This window comes from Lithobates pipiens, unplaced genomic scaffold (genome assembly GCF_037356315.1).
Source record: "Lithobates pipiens isolate NorthernLeopardFrog02 unplaced genomic scaffold, aLitPip1_a1.2 Scaffold_35, whole genome shotgun sequence".
In the NCBI taxonomy this organism is placed as follows: Eukaryota; Metazoa; Chordata; class Amphibia; order Anura; family Ranidae; genus Lithobates; species Lithobates pipiens.
The window spans coordinates 8,229,031-8,256,201 of record NW_027507811.1 but is presented as its reverse complement, the minus strand read 5'-3'; the positions used below and the strand labels follow the sequence as shown (position 1 = coordinate 8,256,201).

The 27,171-nt window shown below is 50.4% G+C and overlaps 2 protein-coding genes and 1 long non-coding RNA gene across 7 annotated transcripts in view; all 3 read right to left on the bottom strand.

The window, feature by feature from the left end:
- The window catches only part of LOC143955541 (uncharacterized), a 124,768-nt gene that overhangs the window by 29,791 nt on the left and 67,806 nt on the right, over window positions 1-27,171 (bottom strand). The window lies entirely within an intron of this gene.
- LOC143955524 (uncharacterized) overlaps window positions 1-27,171 on the bottom strand; it is a 52,770-nt gene that overhangs the window by 3,791 nt on the left and 21,808 nt on the right. For 3 of the 5 annotated variants that reach the window (XM_077465565.1, XM_077465566.1, XM_077465567.1), the window contains one exon: window positions 21,204-24,447. In XM_077465565.1, coding sequence (XP_077321691.1) covers window positions 21,491-24,447 — 2,957 coding nt within the window. In that variant the 3' untranslated portion in view covers window positions 21,204-21,490. Of the gene's footprint in view, window positions 1-8,374; window positions 8,517-8,624; window positions 8,832-8,911; window positions 9,119-9,198; window positions 9,297-21,203; window positions 24,448-27,171 lie in introns of those variants that run through there. The other 2 variants (XM_077465568.1, XM_077465569.1) reach the window with 2 other exon arrangements.
- LOC143956143 (uncharacterized) lies at window positions 9,324-14,390 on the bottom strand. Its single transcript, XR_013269843.1, has 3 exons — window positions 13,504-14,390; window positions 9,623-9,740; window positions 9,324-9,534 (listed from the first exon to the last, which is right to left on the bottom strand). It is a non-coding gene; the product is annotated as an uncharacterized LOC143956143 (long non-coding RNA).

Sequence of the window (27,171 nt, the reverse complement as noted above, 5' to 3'; positions counted from 1 at the left end):
GGACAAATTCTAAGTAGAATTGTTTAACCACTTCAGCCCCGGACCATTTGGCTATTATTACTAGACACGAGCAGATTGGTTCCCCTAAACCAGGACTCCGTCCACATCAGGCAGCTTTGTCTCTGAGGATCTTACAATTCCCCCCTCAAGGTAACTAGTAAATGGGTCCTCTGATCTCCTACCAGATCATTTCTTTATTCATGGACCTTAGTCAGAGAGGGAGGAAACAACGAGAACTGTCTTCTATAGCAGTGACAGTGATGAGGGGATTATAGGACGAGTGTCCCCTCCCCCTCTATCACTCATTGCCATCTTCCCAACACAAGAAGTCCTGACCTTCCTTATTTACTCCATGATTTAGTCATGAATATCAGCGGGGCTGAGCCCCACCAGAGGTCAGAGAGTGAGGATGGGGGGAGAACAACCAAGATGAAGACTGGACTGATCCTGAAGACCCCCATCATTGGGTTATTGACTCCTCCCCCATTATCACTTTCTGTTTAAGGTTCCAAAGTCTGAGGATGTTATCACATTATTATCACCATGTAAAAGTCTGTCCTCCAATCACATCATCCGATATAAAATGTCCAGCTGGTAGGAAATGGGTGTAACAAAAGAAAATACATATTATGAGTATATATAGCAGAGTGCTGAGGTCAGTCCTTTTTTTATTGTACATAATATTGTATAAGATACAACAGATAGGACTATATAGTATCAGAACGATGTAATGTACAACATAGAGTATATAGTGAAGAAGTCAGGAGTATGTAATGTACAACATAGAGTATATAGTGAAGAAGTCAGGAGTATGTAATGTACAATATAGAGTAGGGGTGAGGAGTATGTAATGTACATTATAGAGTATATAGTGCAGGGATCAGGAGTATGTAATGTACAATATAGAGTATATAGTGCAGGGGTCAGGAGTATGTAATGTACAATATAGAGTATATAGTGCAGGGGTCAGGAGTATGTAATGTACAACATAGAGTATATAGTGAAGGGGTCAGGAGTATGTAATGTACAATATAAATGATCTATTAAAAGAGTCAGGACTTATAATACTGGTGCTTAGGAATCAGTGGAAGCTTAAATATTTATTTATCTGAGACAAGTTGCAGAGGTCCCACACCGCTGCCTCCCATCTCCTGAGACTGCACTCAGTGACTTGGGTCTGAGACTATACAGCAAGGATATGCAATTAGCGGACCTACAGCTGTTGCAGAACTACAAGTCCCATGAGGCATAGCAAGACTCTGATAGTCACAAGCATGACACCCAGAGACAGAGACATGATGGGACTTGTAGTTTTGCAACAGCTGGAGGTCCGTTAATTGCATATCCCTGATATACAGACGTATCCCTCCACCCGGCACAGCCAGCAAACAACATAGCAAGTAACCCCGGGGGGGGGGATTGTTCTGTCAGAGATCTTGCTGGACCTGGGCATGGGGCAGAAAACCCAAGACACATATACCCCGGGGTGTGTAGGTCAAGCAACGCCTATGGTGAAAAATAGGATTTTTTTGTACTCACCGTAAAACCCTTTTCTCTGTAATTCACCGACAGACACAGCTCCTCTCTGTAACTAAATGGGTTGTCAGCCCCATCACTGGAGATTACTAGGCAAAGTTGTAATACAACACTTCAGAACAAGCAGTATAACGTAGAGAAAAGGAGGGGCGGGCGCCGTGTCGGTCGGTGAATTACAGAGAAAAGGATTTTACGGTGAGTACAAAAAATCCTATTTTCTCTTATATTCCCCCGACCGGCACAGCTCTTCTCTGTAACTAAATGGGACGTCCCCAAGCAGTGACAAAACGAGGGGTGGGAAAAAAACAGCATAAAAACTTCATCCACCATGGCAAGTAGGAACTAGTGGAACTAAACCCACAAAAAAAACAGCAGTGTGTGGAAAAACACCGCCATATAACCGGGTATCCTCAACAGGAGTGACCCCCCAAGACCGCAACATTGCCGTGCATAAACATAACAGTACTGCGTTTTTACCGAAGAACCAGGAAAAAACGAAGCCTGCATATCCAATTGCAACTACACGGCCGACCTGCAAAACTTTGCGGCCAAAACAGGCATCAGCCGAAGCACCGACGTCTACGTTGTAGAACTTGGTAAACATATGGACAGACGACCAGTTCGCCGCCTTACACACCTGAGCGACCGACGCTTGGTGTCGGAAAGGCCCAAGATGTTCCGATTGCCCTTGTGGAGTGGGCCGTGACTGGAAAGGGGGGCACCTGCCCCTTCAAGGCGTAGGCTTGTACTACAATCTGTTGGATCCACCTGGAAATGGTGGCCGACGAGACCGTCATGCCTTTCTTTGGGCCAGCCACCAAAAAAAACAGCGAGTCTGACTTCCGGAAAGGGAGCCGTGGCAGGCAAGTACACCTTCAGAGCCCGAACCACGTCCAGAGCGTGAAGGGCCACCTCCTTGGGGGGGCTTCGGCTTAGGACACAACGATGGTAATACAATGTCCTCATTGATATATAAAAAAGGCAGAGACCACCTGCGGGTAGAAAAGACGGTTGCGGACGCAACACCACCTTATCCCTGTGGATGACCAGATTGGCGGCCTTGTACTGCAAGTCGCCCTATTCCGAAACCCTCCTGGCCGAGGTGATGGCCACTAGAAAGACCACTTTCTGGGAGAGAGTCAACAGGGGAATCTCCCTGATATTCTCAAACGGCGGTTTTTGAAGCGCCGACAACACCAGGTTCAAATCCCATGGGGGTAACGGTGGGCGCACCGGAGGGACTAGATGTAGCGACAACACCAGGTTCAAATCCCATGGGGGTAACGGTGGGCGCACCGGAGGGACTAGATGTCGTACCCCCTGAACGAAGGTACCCACTAAGGAGTGCGATGCCAGGGGTCGTTTAAAAAAAAGACAGCCAGGGCTGAGATCTGCCCCTTGATGGTGCTCAATGCCAATCTCTGGTCTACTCCTCGCTGGAGAAACAGCAGGATCCTTGCTATGGAAAAGGAACGCGGATGCCAACCATTCTCCTCACACATGGAGATGTAGGCCCTCCAGGTACGATGGTATATCTTCCCGAGAAGAAGATTTCCGTGCCCTCAACATAGTTGGAATCACCCAGTCCGACAGACCCCGGTTCCTCAACACCTGGCTCTCAACAGCCATGGCGTTATAGCCAGCGATGGTAAAGCACAATGAAAAAAAAATCGGACCTTGAGACAGAAGGTCCTCTCGCAACGGCAGTTGCCAGGGAGCGTCTGCCACCAGACGCATCAGATCTGCGTACCAGGGACGCTGATGCCAGTCTGGGGCCACCAGTATCACTGGGATCCCCTCGGCTTCCACTCTGCAAAGCAGACGTGGCAAAAATTTCAGTGGAGGAAAGGCGTAGATCAGCTGATCCTGATCCCACGGGGCCACCAGCGCGTCTGCCCATAGATCTCTCGTCCTGGACACGAATCTTGGCACCTTCCGATTGAGACGGGAGGCCAATAGATCCACATCTGGTGTGCCCCACTTCAGGAACAGCAGCCTGAATGTCTCCGGATGCAATGCCCATTCTCCTGGGTCCAGCATCTGGTGACTCAGATGGTCCACCTGCCAGTTTTCCACACCCGGGATGTAAATGGCCGACAGGGCCGGAACGTGTCGCTCTGCCCCCCCGAAGTATGTGAGCGACCTCCCGAGCAGCGGCTGCGATTCTTGTTCCCCCTTGGTGATTTATGTATGCCACCGCCGTGGCGTTGTCCGACTGTATCCTGATCGGACGCCCTTGAAGACTCACCAACCACGTGTGGAGACGCAGCCTGATCGCTCTCAATTCAAGCAGATTGACCGGCAATTCGGATTCTACCATCGACCAGAGGCCCCGAGTCGACTGAACCCCCATCACTCCACCCCAGCCGGATAGACTGGCATCCGTATGTCATGGTTATGCAGTGATCTTCCTGTTTGCTTAACTCCCCTCATGTGTTCAGACTAAGAGGCCAGCCACTTCCCCCTGGTGGTTTTTATAGCCTCTCCTCTAAGCATGGCTCCACCCCAGGCCCTATCAGGGAACCTCATATTAACCTGTGCACTGCAGGCCATCAGTGCTGATCAACCATTGTCTATTCCTTTGTGTGTTTAGCTTCCTGTTACCTGCCGTGTGCTCTTCTGTTGTTCCGTTACCGACTTTGGCGTGTCCTTGACTATCCCTGTTTGCCTGTGATCCTTACCCTTTGGCGTATCCCTGACTATTCCTGTCTGCTTGTGGCCCTTACCTTGGCTTTGTCCCTCACTATCCCTATCCTCCTGTTGCCTACTGTGGGTGTGAGCAGGGGGACCCTTGGGGTCGCGACCTGGAGCCAGTTGCAGCCAAGTCCATCCTCACCACTAGAGGCGCTGGTGAACACCTGCTGGCTCTTAGACTCCGCGCCCCAGGGAATCTTACGCTCTAACCCCAGTGGGATCTGTCCCCTGTCTGCAGCAGTCAGCCGTAGGGTCCACAACCTTGCGGTGCACTCCTGATCCCTACGGTGTGCATCTGTCACCTCGCCTCAAGGTGACCTGACACCGTAGTGATCACCGTCCATTTCAGAGGAAGGAACGATTTTCCGGACTGAATCACCGGGGGCCTCAACCACCAGATCAGAGTGTCCCTGACTGGTTGGCTCACCTGGACCTGTCGATCCAGGGACAACTGAGACTTGTCCCATTTTAACAAAATCTCCTTCTGCAGGACTCTGGTGTGGAACTGGGCGTAAGGTACTGCCTCGAAGGAGGCTACCATGAGTCCCAGCACTCGCATGCAAAACCGGAGCGACGACCACTTTTCACCGCGGACCTGAGAGTCTGCAATTTGTCTCAATGGAGAAAGACCCTCGCTTCCCTGGAGTCCAACAGCAAACCTAGGTACTCCAGACGCTGGGTCGGCACAATCACCGACTTCTTTAGGTTCAACAGCCACCCAAATTCCTGCAGGGTCTGCATGGTGATCACCACATCCTCCTCTAATTCTGAGGCAGAAGATGCTCTCAGGAGGAGATCGTCTAGGTAGCCCACGATCGCGATCCCACTTTGTCGCAGCAACACCAATACTGGAGCCAATACCTTGGTAAAGACTCGGGGGGGGGGGGGGGGGGACTGATGCCAGACCAAAGGGAAGAGCCACAAATTGGTAGTGGGCTTCCCCGACTGCAAAACGCAGAAACTTTTGATGCCGCAGGCATATGGGTATGTGCAGGTACGCGCATCCTGGATCTCTAATGATACCAGGGAGTCCCCTTGATGGAGCGCAGCGACTACTGAGTGAACTGATTCCATTCTGAACCTCTGCACTTTTACAAAGTGATTGAGAGCTTTCTCAAGATTGGACGTACCCCTTCCTTCTTGGGAACCACAAACCGATTTGAGGAGAATCCCTGGAAGCGTTCCGGCTCCGGAACCGGTACAACAGCCCCGCGATTCAGCAGGTCCCTTACTGCCCCCAAGAGGGCCTCCCAGCGAGCCGGGGATACGGGTACTGGAGGGGAAGAGAGGAACTCTATCTTTTAGCCTGTGGAAATCAGATCGCAGACCCATTGGTTGGATAACCGGGAGTACCACCAGACTGCAAACTCCCGAAGGCGACACCCCACCCGAGAACTGGGTGGGGGCAAACCTTCATGTGGTAGCACTTTTATTCGCATGCTTGCGGTTCCAGGGACGTTTTTGACCATCCGTGGGCGTCCTGTCGGGCTGGGGACGTTTTGTCGAAGCTCCGGGCGGACGGAAAAGCCGCTTGTGAGCGGAAAAAGAGGGCCCTTGCCTGCGGCGTGGCTCCTTAGCCTTCCTGGCCTGTGGGAGCCATACTGTAGTGTACTCTTACCACCAGTGGCATTTTTAATAATGTCATCTAACGAGGCTCTAAAGAGCCGGTCGCCAAGGAAGGGAAGATCCGTCAGGGCTTTCTTAGATGCCTGGTCAGCAGACCAGCATTTTAGCCAAATCAGGTGCCTCAGCACCACAGCTGACACTGAGGCCCTGGACAACAGAGGAAGAGTATCCAGGGCCGCGTCACAGACGTACTTTAGGCCAAGCACTAGTTGGTCTGCTAGTTCCACGCAGACAGGGGAGGCCTGTTGCTCTCCCAATTCGCGGTGCAAAAGTTTTGCCCACTCAGTCAGTGTCTGCGACACCAGTGCGGATGCCAGTACAGGTGGCATGGCTGACCCCACAACCGTAAACAAGGAACGAGCCACCGCCTCGGCCTTCCTGTCCGTGGGATCCTTGAATGCAGGAGTCCCCTCAACCGGAGATTGTAATTACTTTATTTAACCTGGATACTGGGGGGTCCACGACCCGAGGAACTGACCACTTTTTGAGAAGGCTTTCCTCAAAGGGGTAACGCAAAGGTCCGTTGCGGGCGACCCCATTCCTTGTAAATGAACTTGTCAAAATAAGTCAGATACGGGACCACCTTAGGTGAACGTGCCGGCTTGTGGGACCCAAAGGGGACCGGTATATCAGCAGAGGGATCCGCTGGCTCGTGAATATTCAGGGTATCACGCACAGCTGTGATAAGTGCTCCAACTAGCGCTTTGTCGTGCACGGACCCGGACGGGGACTCATCCTCACTGTCCGAACGGTCCTGGTCAGCGCCATTTGACAAGACAGAGCAGGGGTCACCGGCCTCAGCAGGACCCGAGTCTGTGTCAGAGCTCTCCCCAGAGGACGGGGGGGGGGGGGCTGCTTTTTAGCACCTTTCTTCCCATGTACTGTCTCTATCTTGGCAATGAACGAATTGGGGACTGCCGCAAGGGTGTCCATAGGGGCTGCGCAGTCCGCAGGTGACCCGGTTGCAATTGTCTGGATTTTGGGGGAAGAAACACCAGCTTCTGAAGCCATGCTGACCCTACCCTGTCTGCCACCCGAAGGGGACTTAAGACAGTGACAGTCCCACCCTCCTGCTGCTGCTGACTGAGGGGCTCTAACCCGCTGGACTCACCACCCTGGGCAGTTCCGCGCTGTATTGCCGCAGTGCCTGATGATCCCCAGCACTCCCAGATGCAGAGATAGCAAAACTGTGTCGGTGGCCGGCCGCACGATCGGTGAGCGATCTGACACGCGTGTCCAGAATCACAGGATAAACCTCCCAGGGCTCTGTGATGACCAAACAGGAAGCTGAGGGCACAGGGGCTGCTGCTAGAGCACAAAAAAAGTGTTACGGCTACAAGAAAATGGCCGCCAGTGTTCTAATACAGAATTACTAGGAAAATGGCCGCTTGAAGCCAGAAGCATGTGTGACTCTTGCCCATACTTAAAATGGCCGCCGATCAGCACTGTGAGAGGCTAGAGAACATGTGGCAGACACAGCGCTGCACCAACACAGGGGCAGACTACACAGGCATCCAGCGGGACTAAGCTGCAGGACCCAGGCACCCAGCACAGCTAAACCCCCAGGTGAGAGCCCAGGGCACCCACACACCGCTCAGCACATGTACAGCCCCCCCCCCCCGTGAGGGGGGGAAAGGAGGGGAGTTAGGGACAGGGGAGAGAAGAGAAGTGGGTGAGGGGGGTCCCCCGAATCGACCTCCCAGGGAATGCTCAGCTGCTCAACCCTGCCGAGACAGGGAGAGCTGTACTTACCAGTCCTGAAGAGCTGGGGGACATCCCATGGTAGTCAGCTCCTGATCAGTACAGGGAAGGTTACTGGCCCGGCATACTGTGACGCAGACATCAGTAGCCTGGTCATATGTATGCCCCGGAGCATAAAGCTCACCGACCAACTCTGGAGCCGAGGTATGTCGTGGCCTGCCGAGCCGTAGCTGCGACCTGCACACGCTCGATGGGTGGACTGGGGAGACTACAAGGATAAGTGAACCAGCCTGTCACCCAGCCGGCTGTTGATAGAAGATCCCAGGATCATTCATCTTGCGCAAAAAGCCAAGCTTCTGCATCAAAAAAACATGGACCTATGGGCCCGCAGGGTTCCTAGGTCTATGTCCTCACTGGGCAAGAAAAAACTGAGTCTGCTAGGGCAGAGTGTGGGGATTGTAGCCTAGAGACCGCCCCCCCCCCCCCCCTGGGCGTAACTGAAAGTTCTGAAGTGTTGTGTTACAGGGCTGACAACCCATTTTTTTACAGAGAGGAGCTGTGTCGGTCGGTGAATATAAGAGAAATCAACATTTTGCTGAACCCCAGAATCTCCATAAATCCAGTCTAGAGACATAAATTGTGTCGGCAGCACAGAGAAGGAAGATTATCGGAGAGAAATCCAGGAATACAGGACGGGGAACACAGCTCAGGAAAGTGACCAGGGGATTACAGGCTGATATCACCCAGCCCCCGCCCTACTCTGGACCAATCAGTGAGCAGTATGGGTGGAGGAATGGATTTAGTGTTAATGACCCACCTGTGCTGATCTCTGTAGGAGTGTCCTCCTCTATAAATGTCCCCGTTATTCCATCCTCCTCCATAGACTGCTGATCATCCCTCACATACCTCTCTTCTTCTTCTGATTTCACCTCAAATTCTATATCGATTGGATCTCCACTCTAAACCAAGAAAATGAGAGAAAATATCATCTGTAAAATAAGAGCTTTAATATTTAATCCACACATCGTCCCCATGAGTCTGTGTTTTATAAGCTCCGTCCCACCAACCTTGTAATAGTGGGGGATGGTGTGACCTTCCTGGGTGGAATCCCAGGAGTACAGAGGACGGGGACATCTCTCTGGTGGGTTCCTGGTATTAGGTGGCTCCATCATATCCTTGTGTCCTTCTGAAAACTCCTCCATCACTCCATACTCCTCATCCTCCTCTTTGAACTCTTCTTTAACATCAATATTATCATCCCCGAGGTTTCCACTCTAAATAAGTAAGAAAACATTCATTGTAACAAACACACCCTTGTATAAAGAATAACTATCAGTGATTGTTCCTCATCTACCTGATGATGGTGGGGGATGGTGTGACCTTCCTGTGTGGAATCCCGGGAATACTGAAGAGGTGGAGATTTCTCAGGTGGGTTCCTGGTATTTGGTGGCTCCATCATATCCTTGTGTCCTTCTGAAAGCTCCTTCATCACTCCATACTCCTCATCTTCCTCTTTATGCTCTTCTTTGATAACAATATTGTAATCCCCGAGGTTTCCACTCTGAATATATAATAAAAAATTCAATGCAACAAACAGTCTTGTGTATAAATCAGAACTACCAATAATTGTTCCTCACCTACCTGATGATGGTGGGGGATGGTGTGATCTTCCTGTGTGGGATCCCGGGAATACAGAGGACGGGGACATCTCTCTGGTGGGTTCCCATTACTGGATCCATCTGTAGGAAACACACACACTGACTGAATACATTGTTTCTATGTGTTTATCAGATGATGGGGGATGGGTGGAGCCTCCGTACTGCTCTCTCCTTTACAATAAAGTCTCCTCTTACCCGGTGATGTGAGGGGCGGCTGATTGTCCATCATGACGTCCTTGTAGAGATCCTTGTGTCCTTCTAAATACTCCCACTCCTCCATGGAGAAATAGACAGTGACATCCTGACACCTTATAGGAACCTGACACACACAATGATACAGTCACCATCCAGACACATCCCTTGTCTGTTACTGGATAATGTCCCACAATTCCCAGAATCCTCCTCACCTCTCCTGTCAGCAGCTCGATGATCTTGGTGACTTCTAGAATCTTCTGCTTATTTCTCGATCAGGGAAGGAGGCAATGTGATGGTCATGTGATCTCCAGACATCGCAGGTTAAAAACTCTAGATTTGAAGACAAATAATAAAACCAAATGACATTCCCAGAATCCTCCTCACCTGACTCTCTCTATTTTATTAAAGCCACACTTAAGGCTTAGGTACAATTTATTCAACCCCACCCCCACTGCATAGGTGAAAATTTTGTTGTAGGCACTATGACATCATTACATACAATGCAGGAGCAACAGTCACACTTTGTACATAAGGATGGCATGGTCCACCCGCATCCTAAGAGCATCGAAAAATAAGAAAAGAGCCAGATGGAGGGACATTGGGAGGAGGAGCGGTGAGGTCAGTGCGATGTCATAGAATTCTCTGACTCTGGGTGGAAGGACATAGAGAGGCAGAGTTGTGAGGTCAGTGTGATGTCATAGGATTCTCTAACTCTGGATGGAGGGACATAGAGAGTGGAGGGACATAGAGAGGCGGAGCTGTGAGGTCAGTGTGATGTCATAGGATTCTCTAACTCTGGATGGAGGGACATAGAGAGGCGGAGCTGTGAGGTCAGTGTGATGTCATAGGATTCTCTGACTCTGGGTGGAGGGACATAGAGGGGAGGAGCTGTGAGGTCAGTGTGATGTCATAGGATTCTCTAACTCTGGATGGAGGGACTAAGAGAGTGGAGGGACATAGAGAGGCGGAGCTGTGAGGTCAGTGTGATGTCATAGGATTCTCTAACTCTGGATGGAGGGACATAGAGAGGCGGAGCTGTGAGGTCAGTGTGATGTCATAGTATTCTCTAACTCTGGATGGAGGGACATTGAGAGGCAGAGTTGTGAGGTCAGTGTGATGTCATAGGATTCTCTAACTCTGGATGGAGGGACATAGAGAGTGGAGGGACATAGAGAGGCGGAGCTGTGAGGTCAGTGTGATGTCATAGGATTCTCTGACTCTGGGTGGAGGGACATAGAGGGGAGGAGCTGTGAGGTCAGTGTGACTCTGAATTCTCCATTACTTACTACTGACCCCTAGCCTCAGAGTCACTTACCACAGAGTTCAATACTAAGTGAGGCAGAGTTCATAGGTCAGTAGTAGGTTAGGCAGAGTTCAGTAGTAAGTGACTGTCATGGGTGGCTACAGAGGAAACAATCTGTGTTTATACCAAGGAGGGGACAGGTAGCAAAGGCCGGAGCCGGGAGTATGGAGGTGGAGCTATGATTGACTTTATACAGGGGAGGGGGCAGGTACTAAATCTGGAATGGGAAGTAAGTAGAGGAGGCTCTAATTGACTGTGATTGGCTTTATTCCTGGAAGGGGGCGGGTTCTAAAGTCCTGCATGGGGAGAGGGGGGGGGGGGGGTGCGAGGCTATGATTCCCTGTGATTGGCTTTATACTGGGGAGGGGGCGGGTTCTAAAGGCCTTCACAGGGAGTAGGGGTTGGGGGTATGATTGACTGCGATTGGCTTTATACCAGAGAGGGGGGTGGGTACTAAAGGCTATTGGCTTTATACCGGGGAGTAGGGATGGGCTCAGGCGTGTTTGGATCCTAGTCCCAACCCACCTGAGTGATCCCGCCAGGAAGCCATCACTGCCAACCGCCAATCATAAGCAGCCTAGTCAGGGTGTGCGTATGTGCAGCTGTGGGGCGGAAAATACCTCACTGCTTATGATTGGTCGGTGTGCAGTGACGGCTTCCTGGTGGGATCACTCAGGTGGGTTGGGACTACGATCTGAACCTGCCTGAGCCCATCCCTACTGGGGAGGGGTTGTATATTAAAGGCTTGCACAAAAAGTAGGGAGATGGGGCTATAATTAACTGTGATTGGCTTTATACCGGGGAAGGGGTGGGTACTAAAGGTGGGGCTATGACTGACTGTGATTGGCTTTATACTGGAGAATGAATGAATGAATGAAATACTTATATAGCGCACAATGCGAACTGAATCGCCTCTAGGCGCTGTGGCGAGCTTTGATCATCTGCTAAAAGAGGAAGGTCTTGAGTTTTTTCCTAAAAGCCAGGTGATTTTCTTCCAGGCGGATGTTGATTGGTAGAGCATTCCATAGCCGAGGCCCTTGGACAGCGAATCTCCGATCACCCTTGGATTTATACCGGGCTTTGGGCACGAGGAGGAGGTGGGTTCTATAGGCCTGCACAGGGGGTAGCATGAGGCTGCTATGATTGGCTTCATAATGAGGAGGGGGGGCGGGTTCTAAAGGCCTGCATGGGGATTAGGGAGATAGGGCAGTGATTAACTGTGATTGGCTTATAGCCCCACCCCTACTGCCATGCTTGCCTGCTCCCTCCCCAGTATAAAGCCAATCACATTCAATCATAGCCCCACCTCCTACTCCCTGTGCCTGCATTCAGTACCCGTGCCTCCCCGGCATAAGCAGTGTTTTGTCTGTAGCAGACTGTGACAAGTGCAGCTGCAGTGGAGACTCGGAGAGGGGGGTACGTAACAGCATTTTGCCCCTTCTGGCTAATTAGTGGAGCCCAGTGATGGAACATGTTCTGCCGCTGGGCTCAAGGACTCAGCCCTGATTGGTGTGACACCAGGACTAGATCCAAATCTCGGGACGGTCCCACCCAATACGGGGCTGTTGGGAGGTTTTGGTAAAAGTGGTGTAATCCGTTAGTATAGACTAATGGAGGCGAGAAGGTGATTGGTGGGAAAGGTGACACATCTCCAAAATGAAGAGAATGCTTCGGCCCCATAAAACGTCCGTCCTGAACGTAGTTTTTTTGCTTTCATAAAAACAGTTCTAACCTCAACTGCTTCTAAATGACTATAAACGTGTGATTGTACATGTATCCATAGGATAACATTGAGGAGAGTACAGGGGCTTCCGAACAAAAATGCCCAAATGCTCCTAAACGTCCGTTCACCAAAGTGGGGAAATGTTCTGACCCTCAAGGTGTTAATTTAGGTTTCCACACTATATAATGGAAAAATGAATACTTACCTTTCCGTAATTTTCCTTTCCTGTTGCCTATCCATGGCAGCATACGCATGGTCGGTCGCTCCACCCCCCGGCCAACTCACAGGACCAATATAACTCTATAAAAGAGCGTGACGCCCCCCACCCTTATTCTCATAAACCAGACTCAATTCAGCCAAAAGAATTAGAACAAGGGAGGGGAATATGCTGCCCATGCTGCCATGGATAGGCACAAGGTAAGTATTCAAATTTCCATTTTCCTGGTGCCTTCATGGCAATAACTCGCTACCAGGGAGGGAACGCTGAAGAAAAAAAGAATATTTAATTGACTATTATGAAACAGAAAATTGTAAGATCTTCCTTCCACAATCCCGGGAGGTGAGACTAGCTGGATCTAGGCTGTAGTGAGCCATGAACGTGGAGCGCGAGGACGGGGGTGGGGAGTGGCTCTCTTTTATAGAGCTATAATGGTCCTGTGGGTAGGCCGGGGATGGAGCGACCAACCATGAGTATGCTACCATGAAGACACCAGGAAATGTGTGTATTATCTGCTGGAGATAAAAGACGTCACAGGGACAGTCCCACCCAATACGGGACGGTTGGGAGGTATGATAAAAGTGGAGTTTTCAGATTGGTACAGAGTAGACTGATGAGGTGAGAAGGTCATTGGTCGAAAAAGTGACACATCTCCAGAAGAGAATGTTCCGGCCCCGTAAGTGGGGGAATATTCTGACCTTGAAGGGGTTAATCTAGGTTTCCACACTATATATGTGTGTATCATCATCTTCTGGAGATAAAAGAAGTCACAGTGACTATGGAGGAAGAGGACAGACATGACGGGGGGGGGGGGGTTACTGGGTGTAAATAGAAAACAAGATCTTATTACCTCCTCTACTACCACTTTCAGCGACGTCTCCTCTCTACTTCCTCCCGACTCACCTCTCACCCGAAACTTCCTGTCTGTGCCTGACGTCACTTCCTGTCTTCCACAGAGACTTCCTGTCTGGGTAGAAGTGAGATCACCACCGTGTGGAGCTCAGAAGAACTGCAGGCTCAAGAAACGTCTCGTAGTGTGCACACGGCCTTGTACTGTGTATGTGTATGTACTGTATATCCTTATAGATGGGGTCATCTCCACTCCCACCAAGGTGGAAAGAAATATATTACTGTCTAGTCCAGCCTTTCTCAGCCAGGGTTCCTCCAAAGGTTTCTAGGGGTTCCTTGAGCAATGAACAATTTCGCTCTCTCTCATAGTTGCCAACAGTGCCACATTTCCCGGGTAGTCCTGAAAATCCAGTCCATGTCCCACTTTGTTATTGTCCAGGGCAGTTTTATGAAAATTGGCTTTTGTCCCGGGCCGCACTGTCATCCCCCCCCCATCTCCAGAAAGTGCTGCAGATTGATAAATGATGAGAGGGCCTACGGTTGCCCCCTTTTCTTCAAGACACTTCAGCGTCACACAGAATTTTTTTTTCATAGTATGCATAGATGTCGCTATTAAATAACGGTTCTAATCATATGAAGTTAATCACAAGAGTCCCCCTTTACATCAGAGTTCACAGAGTTTCCCCTTTACATCAGAGTCCACAGAGTTCCCCTTTTACATCGGAATCTGCAGAGCTCCCCTTTTACATCTGAATCTGCAGAGCTCCCCTTTTACATCTGAACTCGCAGATTTCCCTTTCGCTGTTATGCCGCGTACACACGATCGGAAATTCCGACCGTGTGCAGGCTCCATCGGACATTTTTTTTTTTTTTTTTTGTCGGAAATTTACGACAACAAAAATTTAAGAGCTGGATCTCAATTTTTTTCCGACAACAAAATCCGTTGTCGGAAATTTCCATCGCGTGTACACAATTCCGACGCACGAAGTTCCACGCATGCTCAGGATCAAGCAGAAGAGCCGCACAGGCTACTGAACTTAATTTTTCTCGGCTCGTCGTACGTCTTGTACGTCACCGCGTTATTGACGTTCGGAAATTTCCGACAACATTTGTGCGACCGTGTGTATGCAAGACAAGCTCGAGCCAACATCTGTCAGGAAAAAATACATGGATTTCGTGGTCGGAATGTCCGATCGTGTGTACGCGGCATAAGGGGGGATGCTGCAAACTCTGATGTAAGAGAACTCTGGGTATTCTAACGTTAGATGTGGTGTACGGAGAGGACTCTGGTGTAAAGGGGAGCACTGTTGCCTCTGGTATAAAGGGGAACTCTGATGTAAGGGGTGCTCTGAGAACCCTGATTTACCTTATTGTACTCACTTAGAGGCAGGAGACAGAAGGGGGGGGGAGAGCATGATTCCAAACCCGAACTGTCCGGGTGAATCCCCAACAGGTGGCAACCCTAGGGGGGGCAAGGCCAGGCATTGATGATGAGCACTGCAGAATGACCAACCCGGGTACACCATCACACACACTGTGCATGCGGCCGCTGCGGGACAGGACTCCAGGAGACGGGCAGCGGCTCGCTGTGCTGTGTATTCCCAAATCTATTCCTAGCAAGGGAGGAGCGGGCGGTGCCATGAGCTCCACTGGCTCTCTGACCCTGCCCCATACTATGCTGCCCATATGCTCAAGACGTCGCAGGGTAGGAGCTGCTGACAGTAGGAGCAAAAGCAGGCTGTACTGAGAGCCCGCGGATGGTGAGCGGAGACCGGGTATGTGCTGCCTTTTCCTAAACCCTGACCTGGCTGTGGCGTTGTAGAGAGCAAGGGCCACAGCGGCACTGGTACCCGTCAACGCTGCTTGATGCTTTTAGGCCTGGTTCACATCTATGAGGGATTGTGTAGAAACACTGCAGCCAGTTCATTTGGGGGGGAGGAAGCCTTTCCCCTTTTGGGTGGAGCTCCGATTTAACTTGAGCTAGGCGGGATCACTCTCCTGTGGCCACACGCTAAACATTAGAGCTCCCCCTAGCTGCAGCCTGGTAATAACATTGCTAGGAGGTCTATTTATTTAGCCGCTACCTACTTTCCATAAACGTCTCCTGACATTTAGGGGTCTATTCTTAAAAAAATATACATAGCCATTCGCCCCCGAGAAAATGTATGTGTATTCCTTCTGTGTGAAGGGGGTAAAAAAAATGAATGTTACTTGGCTATTTGCTGGTCGAATATTTTTCCTTGATTTAAAATGGAAAATACCACTTTTGGCCACTAGATGGGACCAATTCCTATGATACGAAGCGCCATCTATTCCCTAAATTTGGTATTTTATGTTTTTAATCAATGGTTGGTAAGGATGAGCCGAACACCCCCAGTTCGGTTCGCACCAGAACCTGCGAACAGAACTAAAATTTGCGTGAACTTTAGAACCCTATTAAAGTCTATGGGACTCGAACGTTCAAAAGCAAAAGTGCTAAATATAAGGCTAATATGCAAGTTATTGTCATAAAAGGTGTTTGGGGACCCGGGTCCTGCCTCAGGAGACATGTGTCAATGCAAAAAACAAGTTTTAAAAAACAGCAGTTTTTTCAGGAGTAGTGATTTTAATAATGCTTACAGTGAAACAATAAAAGTGTAATATTCCTTTAAATTTCGTACCTGGGGGGTGTCTATAGTATGCCTGTGAAGGGGCGCATGTTTCCCGTGCTTAGAACTGTCCCTGCACAAAGTGTCATTTCTGCAGGAAAAAAAGTCATTTAAAATCACTCGCGGCTATAATGAATTGTCGGCTCCCCGTAATACAGAGAACACTCATTGAAAGTTATTGATAAAAAAAAAAAAAGCGTGAGGTTCCCCCCAAATTCAATTACCAGGCCCTTCAGGTCTGGTATGGATATTAAGGGGAACCCACGTCAAATAAAAAAAAAAAATGACGTGGAGTTCCCCCCAAATATCCATACCAGACCCTTTATCCAAGCATGTTGAAGGGGACAAGGGCCTCATCCCCACAACCCTGGCCGGTGGTTGTGGGGGTCTGCGGGCGGGGGACTTATCAGAATCTGGAAGCTCCCTTTCACATGGGGACCCCCAGATCCCGGCCTCCCCCTGTTTGAAATGGTAAGGGGGTACTAAAGTACCCCCACCATTTCACAAAGAAAGCGCAAAAAAAATGTTAAAAAACACACACCGTTTCGAAAAGTCCTTTATTAATAATAAAAAAAAGATTCCAGCGGTGGTAATCCACTCTTGCTATCCAGCGATGGGAGATCCCTTCTCTGGGGTCCAGCGATGGGTGATCTTTTCTCCGGGATCCAGCGATGGGTGATCTCTCCCGATGGTCCAGCGCAGCGCATCCTGTCTCCACCCCGCCTCCCCACTGATGTAATGCAGGTTTGCATAGCATCAGAGGGGGGCGGGGTCACCCACACGTCACTGGGGAAGCCCGGGTTTCCCCTTGCGTCAGAGGGGGGCGGGGTCAGGTGACGGCTGGCCCCGTCCTCCTCAGCTAAGACCTGTCAGGCTGCCGGGATTCCTGCAGTGTCTCTGGTGGAGACAGGATGCGCTGCGCCGGACCCTCGGGAGAGATCACCCATCGCTGGACCCCGGAGAAGAGATCACCCATCGCTGGACCCCGGAGAAGAGATCACCCATCGCTGGACCCCGGAGAAGAGATCACCCATCGCTGGACCCAAGAGAAGTGATCAGGCATTGCTGGACCCAAGAGAAGAGATCACCCATCGCTGGACCCCAGAGAAGAGATCACCCATCGCTGGACCCCAGAGAAGAGATCACCCATCGCTGGACCCAAGAGAAGAGATCACCCATCGCTGGACCCAAGAGAAGAGATCACCCATCGCTGGACCCCGGAGAAGAGATCACCCATCGCTGGACCACAGAGAAGAGATCACCCATCGCTGGACCCCGGAGAAGAGATCACCCATCGCTGGACCCAAGAGGAGATCACCCATCGCTGGACCCCGGAGAAGAGATCACCCATCCTGGGGTCCAGCGAAGAGATCACCCATCGCTGGACCCAAGAGAAGAGATCAGGCATCACTGGACCCAAGAGAAGAGATCAGGCATTGCTGGACCCAAGAGAAGAGATCACCCATCGCTGGACCCCGGAGAAGAGATCACCCATCGCTGGACCCCGGAGAAGAGATCACCCAGCGCTGGACCCCGGAGAAGAGATCACCCATCGCTGGACCCCGGAGAAGAGATCACCCATCGCTGGACCCAAGAGGAGATCACCCATCCCTGGACCCCAGAGAAGAGATCACCCATCCCTGGACCCCGGAGAAGAGATCACCCATCGCTGGACCCCGGAGAAGAGATCACCCAGCGCTGGACCCCGGAGAAGAGATCACCCATCGCTGGACCCAAGAGGAGATCACCCATCCCTGGACCCCGGAGAAGAGATCACCCATCCCTGGACCCCGGAGAAGAGATCACCCATCGCTGGACCCCGGAGAAGAGATCACCCATCGCTGGACCCCGGAGAAGAGATCACCCATCGCTGGATCCCGGAGAAGAGATCACCCATCGCTGGACCCCGGAGAAGAGATCACCCATCGCTGGACCCAAGAGAAGTGATCACCCATCGCTGGACCCAAGAGAAGTGATCAGGCATTGCTGGACCCAAGAAAAGAGATCACCCATCGCTGGACCCCGGAGAAGAGATCACCCATCGCTGGACCCAAGAGAAGTGATCAGGCATTGCTGGACCCCAGAGAAGAGATCAGGCATCACTGGACCCAGGAGAAGAGATCACCCATAGCTGGACCCCAGAGAAGAGATCACCCATCGCTGGACCCCCCGGAGAAGAGATCACCCATCGCTGGACCCCAGAGAAGAGATCACCCATCGCTGGACCCAAGAGAAGAGATCACCCATCGCTGGACCCCGGAGAAGAGATCACCCATCGCTGGACCCCAGAGAAGAGATCACCCATCGCTGGACCCCAGAGAAGAGATCACCCATCGCTGGACCCCAGAGAAGAGATCACCCATCGCTGGACCCAAGAGAAGAGATCAGGCATCACTGGACCCAAGAGAAGAGATCAGGCATCGCTGGACCCAAGAGAAGAGATCACCCATCGCTGGATCCCGGAGAAGAGTTCACCCATCGCTGGACCCCGGAGAAGAGATCACCCATCGCTGGACCCCAGAGAAGAGATCACCCATCGCTGGACCCAAGAGGAGATCACCCATCGCTGGACCCCGGAGAAGAGATCACCCATCCTGGGGTCCAGCGAAGAGATCACCCATCGCTGGACCCAAGAGAAGAGATCAGGCATCACTGGACCCAAGAGAAGAGATCAGGCATTGCTGGACCCAAGAGAAGCGATCACCCATCGCTGGACCCCGGAGAAGAGATCACCCATCGCTGGACCCCGGAGAAGAGATCACCCAGCGCTGGACCCCGGAGAAGAGATCACCCATCGCTGGACCCAAGAGGAGATCACCCATCCCTGGACCCCAGAGAAGAGATCACCCATCGCTGGACCCCGGAGAAGAGATCACCCAGCGCTGGACCCCGGAGAAGAGATCACCCATCGCTGGACCCAAGAGGAGATCACCCATCCCTGGACCCCGGAGAAGAGATCACCCATCGCTGGACCCAAGAGGAGATCACCCATCGCTGGACCCAAGAGAAGAGATCACCCATCGCTGGACCCCGGAGAAGAGATCACCCATCGCTGGACCCCGGAGAAGAGATCACCCATCGCTGGACCCCGGAGAAGAGATCACCCAGCGCTGGACCCCGGAGAAGAGATCACCCATCGCTGGACCCAAGAGGAGATCACCCATCCCTGGACCCCGGAGAAGAGATCACCCATCCCTGGACCCCGGAGAAGAGATCACCCATCGCTGGACCCAAGAGGAGATCACCCATCGCTGGACCCAAGAGAAGAGATCAGCCATCGCTGGATAGCAAGAGTGGATTACCACCGCTGGAATCTTTAAAAAAAATATATATATTTTTAATAATGGACTCCACGCCATTTTTTTTTCAATTTGGTGTGGAGTTCCCCTTAAAATCCATACCAGACCTGAAGGGTCTGGTATGGATATTTGGGGGGAACCCCATGTCATTTTTTTTTAAATAATTTGACGCGGGGTTCCCCTTAATATCCATACCAGACCTGAACGGCCTGGTAATTGAATTTGGGGGGGGGGGGGAACCCCACGCTTTTTTTTTTATTTTTATTTTTTATCAATGACTTTCAATGAGTGTTCTCTGTATTATGGGAGCCGACAATTCATTATAGCCGCGAGTGCTTTTAAACGATTTTTTTTCCTGCAGAAATGACACTTTGTGCAGGGACAGTTCTAAGCACGGGAAACATGCGCCCCTTCACAGTCATACTATAGACACCCCCCAGGTATGAAATTTAAAGGAATATTACACTTTTATTGTTTCACTTTAATCATTATGCCGCGAACGCCCCAAATTGTTCGCTGTTCGGTGAACAGGCAATGTTCGAGTCGAACTCGAAAGCTCATCCCTAATGGTTGGTTTATTGCTTCAACTATCTTATGTCCTTTATAGTCGACTGTACTCATACCCTGTTTCCCCTAAAATAAGACCTAGCGTGATTGTCGGTGTTGGCTGCAATATAAGCCCTACCACCCAAATAAGCCCTACTCTGTTTCCTCAAAAATAAGCCCTACCCTGAAAAGAAGACCTACAAGGCCTTTAACTAGGGCTTATTTGGGGGGTAGGGCTTTTGAATGAATGAATGAATGAAATACTTATATAGCGCACAATGCGAACTGAATCGCCTCTACTTTATTTTATTGCAGCTATCACCGACAATCACACTAGGTCTTATTTTAGGGGAAACAGGGTAAGTGCATGAGTATGATCTCAGTCATCTGTATGGAACCATCTCTGACAGAGGAAACGAAGGACTCTATTTATAAAAAGATGCGTTGGGGGCGATTGAGACAACCATTGCCCAACCGTCATAAATTCTGGCTAAAATTTAATTAAAACAGTGATTTCCTACGATCATCAACTCCATCTGGTGGCCATAATGAGGTATTTTTCCAGAAATACCTCCACCAAAAAATAAATAAAGCAATATTACATTATGACCACTAGATGGAGCCAGTGATCATGGGAAATCACTGTATGAAATAAAATACTTTCGTCATGGCTGGATGAATGCCTTTTTACATTCATTCAACTAATTATTTTATAAACAGACCTGTAAGCGTTTGTGAAATCTTCCACCACAAAATGTACTCGGCAGATGAGAGGTAATGACTCCATTTTTTTTATTTTCAAAGGCCTAGAGGACCGCCTTTTAAGTGGTGGGGGTTATCGCGTTTCGTCCTGAAAGACGACTTGAGAAAACAGACCGCTTGCAAGAAGTTTACACCACAAAATGTACTCAGCCAATGAGAGGCAATGACTCAATTTTTTTATTTTCAAAGGCCTAGAGGACCGCCTTTTAAGTGGTGGGGGTTATCGCGTTTCGTCCTGAAAGACGACTTGAGAAAACAGACCTCTTGCAAGAAGTTTACACCACAAAATTTACTCGGCCAATGAGAGGTAATGACTCCATTTTTTATTTTCAAAGGCCTAGAGGATCGCCTTTTAAGTGGTGGGGTTAACGCGTTTCGTCCTGAAAGACGACTTGAGAAAACAGACCTCTTGCAAGAAGTTTACACCATAAAATGTACTCAGCCAATGAGAGGTAATGACTCCATTTTTATTTTTCTCCTGCTATCAACGGCCAACACGGTACAACACTTCATCCATGTCTTTGGTGATCTCTGATCTCCTTATCAACTGTTTCTTCCATGATGAAGATCAGCCATGGAGTATATCTGAAGTGTATATCAGGGGGTGCTTCTTCCCCACATGTCCAGCAACATTCATATACAAGACATTTCCCGCACTCACTAATACATCTCGAGGGTTGTGTGGGACCCCCTGATGTACAGGAAGACAGGACTTCAGTGAGGAACAATTCCCTCACTCAGGACAGGTATACGGCTTCTCCCCCGTGTGAGATCTCTGATGTCTGTAAAGACTGTACTTCTGTGAAAAACATTTCCCGCACTTAGGACAGGAATACGGCTTCTCCCCCATGTGAGATCTCTGATGTCTGTAAAGATCGGACTTCTGTGAAAAACATTTCCCGCACTCAGGACAGGAATATGGCTTCTCACCCGTGTGCAATCTCTGATGCCTGTAAAGATTTGACTTCTCTGAAAAACATGTCCCGCACTCAGGACAGGAATACGGCTTCTCCCCAGTGTGTGATTTCTGATGTGTGAAAAGAGTGAGCTTCCGTGAAAAACATTTCCCGCACTCAGGACAGGAGTACGGCTTCTCCCCCGTGTGCGATCTCTGATGTGTGGAAAGACTGGACTTGTGTGAAAAACATTTCCCGCACTCAGGACAGGGAAATGGCTTCTCCTCCATGTGAGACCTTTGATGTGCATTAAGACTGGACATCTTTGAAAAACATTTCCCGCACTCAGGACAGAAATACGGCTTCTCCCCCGTGTGAGACCTTTGATGTACGTAAAGACTGGACGTCACTGAAAAACATTTCCCGCACTCAGAACAGGAATACGGCTTCTCCCCCGTGTGCGATCTCTGGTGTGTGGAAAGATGTGACTTCAATGAAAAACATTTCCCGCACTCAAGACAAGAATATGGCTTCTCCCCCGTGTGCGATCTCTGATGTGTGTAAAGATGAGACTTCCTTGAAAAACATTTCCCGCACTCAATACAAGAATACGGCTTTTCGCCCGTGTGAGATCTCTGATGGGTGCCAAGACTGGAGCTATCTGAAAAACATGTTCCGCACTCATGACAGCAATATGGCCTCTCACCTGTGTGCAATCTCTGATGTCTGCAAAGACTGGACTTCTCTGAAAAAAATTTCCCGCACTCAGAACAGGAATACAGCTTCTCCCCCGTGTGCGATTTTTGATGTCTGGAAAGATGTGTATTTGTTGCAAAACATTTCCCGCACTCGGGACAGCAATGCGGCTTCTCCCCCGTGTGCAATCTCAGATGTCGCTTATGAGAAGACTTGAGTGAAAAACATTTCCCGCACTCAGTGCAGGAGTACGGCTTCTCACCTATGTGAGTCATCTTATGTTTGACAAGTTCTGATTCTTGTTCAAAACTTTTTCCGCACACGGGACAGGAAAGCGACTTTTCACCCATGTGAGATCTCTGATGTCTGACAAGCTGTGATTTTTTAACAAAACGCTTCCCGCACTCAGAACAGGGAAAGTTCTTATCTGTTGGAAAGACGGCACCGTCCCGCACAGTCTGAGGTTCCTCGGGATAAGAGGAATACGATGGTCCGGCACCGTCCCGCACAGTCTGAGGTTTCTCGGGATAAGAGGAATACGATGGTCCGGCACCGTCCCGCACAGTCTGAGGTTCCTCGGGATAAGAGGAATACGATGGTCCGGCACCGTCCCGCACAGTCTGAGGTTCCTCGGGATAAGAGGAATACGATGGTCCGGCACCGTCCCGCACAGTCTGAGGTTCCTCGGGATAAGAGGAATACGATGGTCCGGCACCGTCCCGCACAGTCTGAGGTTCCTCGGGATAAGAGGAATACGATGGTCCGGCACCGTCCCGCACAGTCTGAGGTTCCTCCGGATAAGAGGAATACGATGGTCCGGCACCGTCCCGCACAGTCTGAGGTTCCTCGGGATAAGAGGAATACGATGGTCCGGCACCGTCCCGCACAGTCTGAGGTTCCTCAGGATAAGAGGAATACGATGGTCCGGCACCGTCCGGCACAGTCTGAGGTTCCTCAGGATAAGAGGAATACGATGGTCCGGCACCGTCCCGCACAGTCTGAGGTTCCTCGGGATAAGAGGAATATGATGGTCCGGCACCGTCCCGCACAGTCTGAGGTTCCTCGGGATAAGAGGAATACGATGGTCCGGCACCGTTCCGCACAGTCTGAGGTTCCTCGGGATAAGAGGAATACGGTGGTCCGGCACCGTCCCGCACAGTCTGAGGTTCCTCAGGATAAGAGGAATACGATGGTCCGGCACCGTCCCGCACAGTCTGAGGTTCCTCGGGATAAGAGGAATACGATGGTCCGGCACCGTCCCGCACAGTCTGAGGTTCCTCAGGATAAGAGGAATACGATGGTCCGGCACCGTCCCGCACAGTCTGAGGTTCCTCAGGATAAGAGGAATACGATGGTCCGGCACCGTCCCGCACAGTCTGAGGTTCCTCAGGATAAGAGGAATACGATGGTCCGGCACCGTCCCGAACAGTCTGAGGTTCCTCAGGATAAGAGGAATACGATGGTCCGGCACCGTCCCGCACAGTCTGAGGTTCCTCAGGATAAGAGGAATACGATGGTCCGGTACCGTCCCGCACAGTCTGAGGTTCCTCGGGATAAGAGGAATACGATGTTCCGGCACCGTCCCGCACAGTCTGAGGTTCCTCAGGATAAGAGGAATACGATGGTCCGGCACTGTCCCGCACAGTCTGAGGTTCCTCGGGATAAGAGGAATACGATGGTCCGGCACCGCCCCGCACAGTCTGAGGTTCCTCAGGATAAGAGGAATACGATGGTCCGGCACCGTCCCGCACAGTCTGAGGTTCCTCGGGATAAGAGGAATACGATGGTCCGGCACCGTCCCGCACAGTCTGAGGTTCCTCGGGGTAAGAGGAATACGATGGTCCGGCACCGTCCCGCACAGTCTGAGGTTCCTCGGGATAAGAGGAATACGATGGTCCGGCACCGTCCCGCACAGTCTGAGGTTCCTCGGGATAAGAGGAATACGATGGTCCATCTACACTGTGTGGTGCCGGATGGACATTTGAGGTAGTCGGGTTTTCTCCTGGACTATACTGTGTGATGTCCTCATCTTCTACTTTACAGTCTGGAGACAAAGTGAGACAATCCTCTGAGGTTTTCCTCATCTCCCGTCCATCTACTAAAATAGAAATACAAAGATTATTACTAGACATCAGCTGATTGGTTCCCCTAAACCAGGACTCCGCCCACATCAGGCAGCTTTGTCTCTGAGGATCTTACAATTCCCCCCTCAAGGTAACTAGTAAATGGGTCCTCTGATCTCCTACCAGATCATTTCTTTATTCATGGACCTTAGTCAGAGAGGGAGGAAACAACGAGAACTGTCTTCTATAGGAGTGACAGTGATGAGGGGATTATAGGACGAGTGTCCTCACCTGTCAGGACCTGAATCACCTGCTGGTGGTACTTTGGTACCCTGGGCGGAGAGTTGTAGCTCCAGAGTCCACCAGCAGGTGTCTCTCAGCAGCCAGCAGTTTCTATCAATCTGTCTCCATCTGATGTTGGCTGCTGGGAGGGTATTTAGTCCCTCCACTGCTTTTACATTTTGCATCACTATTTTGCTTTGCTAGTCAGATGATGCTTGATATTTTCCTGCTACTGATCATGCTCTTACCCTGAATCCTGTACCCAGCAGCCCACTGCCTTATATCTACTCCCCTTAATTATAATTATGTAATGTACAACATAGAGAATATAGTGAAGTGGTCAGGAGTATGTAATGTACAATATAAATGATATAGTGTATTGGTGTTCAGTAATCAGTGGAAGCTTAAATGTTTACTGGAGACAAGTTGCAGAGGTCCCACACCGCTCCTCCCATCTCCTGAGACTGCACTCAGTGACTTGGGTCTGAGACTATACAGACGTATCCCTCCACCCGGCACAGCCAGCAGACAACAGAGCAAGTGACCCCGGGAAAATTACTAGACCTGGGCATAAATTCAGTCTAGATCAGTGGCGGCCCGTCCTTAGGGGGCGACTCTAAGCTACTCATCATAAATTTTAAAATTTTTTTTAAAACACAGGTGCTACGGGAAGCATGACGTGTTTGCAATCAGCTGACTGCAAACAAGAAACTCTATTGGCTTCCTTTAGACAATCCTCGGGGGGCAGAGCTCTGCGCCCTGAACACTCCTACTGTAGTATTGTTGGATAGTGATTGGCGGGTCCCGCAGCATCACTTACTCATACAGGCCTGTCCGAAGGTGGATGGAAAGCTTGCTGTGAGAGCTGTGAGTACGGGGGGGGGCTTTGAGAGGGGTGACAGCTGACAGGGACCCTGATGTTGACACCTGATTTAAAGGAGGACTCTGATGGGGACGCCTGATGTAAAGGGGGACTCTGATGAGGACACCTGATGTAAAGGGGGACTCTGATGAGGACACCTGATGTATAGGGGAACTCTGATGAGGACACCTGATGTATAGGGGAACTCTGATGAGGACACCTGATGTATAGGGGAACACTGATTGGGACACCTGATGTATAGGGGAACTCTGATTGGGACACCTGATGTAAAGGGGGACTCTGATGAGAACACCTGATGTAAAGGGGGACTTTGATGGGACTCATTATGCGAAGTGGTTTTATTTCTTCTTCTTGAAATATGGACTGGATTGGCCTCCTGTGATGGGCACATTGAGGCTGCATTTGATGGGCACAGGGAGGCTGCATTGGATGGAAGGCTTGCTGTGAGAGCTGTGAGTACAGGGGGGGGTAGGGGGGGGCGTGAGAGGGGTGACAGCTGACAGGGACCCTGATGTTGACACCTGATTTAAAGGAGGACTCTGATGGGGACGCCTGATGTAAAGGGGGACTCTGATGAGGACACCTGATGTAATGGGGTACTCTGATGAGGACACCTGATGTATAGGGGAACTCTGATGAGGACACCTGATGTATAGGGGAACTCTGATGAGGACACCTGATGTATAGGGGAACTCTGATGAGGACACCTGATGTATAGGGGAACTCTGATGAGGACACCCAATGTATAGGGGAACACTGATTGGGACACCTGATGTATAGGGGACCTCTGATTGGAACACCTGATGTATAGGGGAACACTGATTGGGACACCTGATGTATAGGGGAACTCTGATTGGGACACCTGATGTAAAGGGGGACTCTGATGAGAACACCTGATGTAAAAGGGGACTTTGATGGGACTCATTATGCAAAGTGGTTTTATTTCTTCTTCTTGAAATATGGACTGGATTGGCCTCCTGTGATGGGCACAGTGAGGCTGCATTTGATGGGCACAGTGAGGCTGCATTTGATGGGGACAGTATAGGAGAACTCTGATTGGGACACCTGATGTAAAGGGGGACTCTGATTGGGACACCTGATGTTAAGGGGGACTCTGATTGGGACACCTGATGTAAAGGGGGACTCTGATTGGGACACCTGATGTAAAGGGGGACTCTGATTGGGACACCTGATGTAAAGGGGGACTCTGATGGGGACTCATTATGCTAAGTGGTTTTATTTCTTCTTCTTGAAATGTGGACTGGATTGGCCTCCTGTGATGGGCACAGTGAGGTTGCATTTGATGGGCACAGTGAGGCTGCATTTGATGGGGACAGTGAGGCTGCATTTGATGGGGACAGTATAGGAGAACTCTGATTGGGACACCTGATGTAAAGGGGGACTCTGATGGGGACTCATTATGCTAAGTGGTTTTATTTCTTCTTCTTGAAATGTGGACTGGATTTGGCCTCCTGTGATGGGCACAGTGAGGCTGCATTTGATGGGCACAGTGAGGCTGCATTTGATGGGCACAGTGAGGCTGCATTTGATGGGCACAGTGAGGCTGCATTTGATGGGTACAGTATAGGAGAAC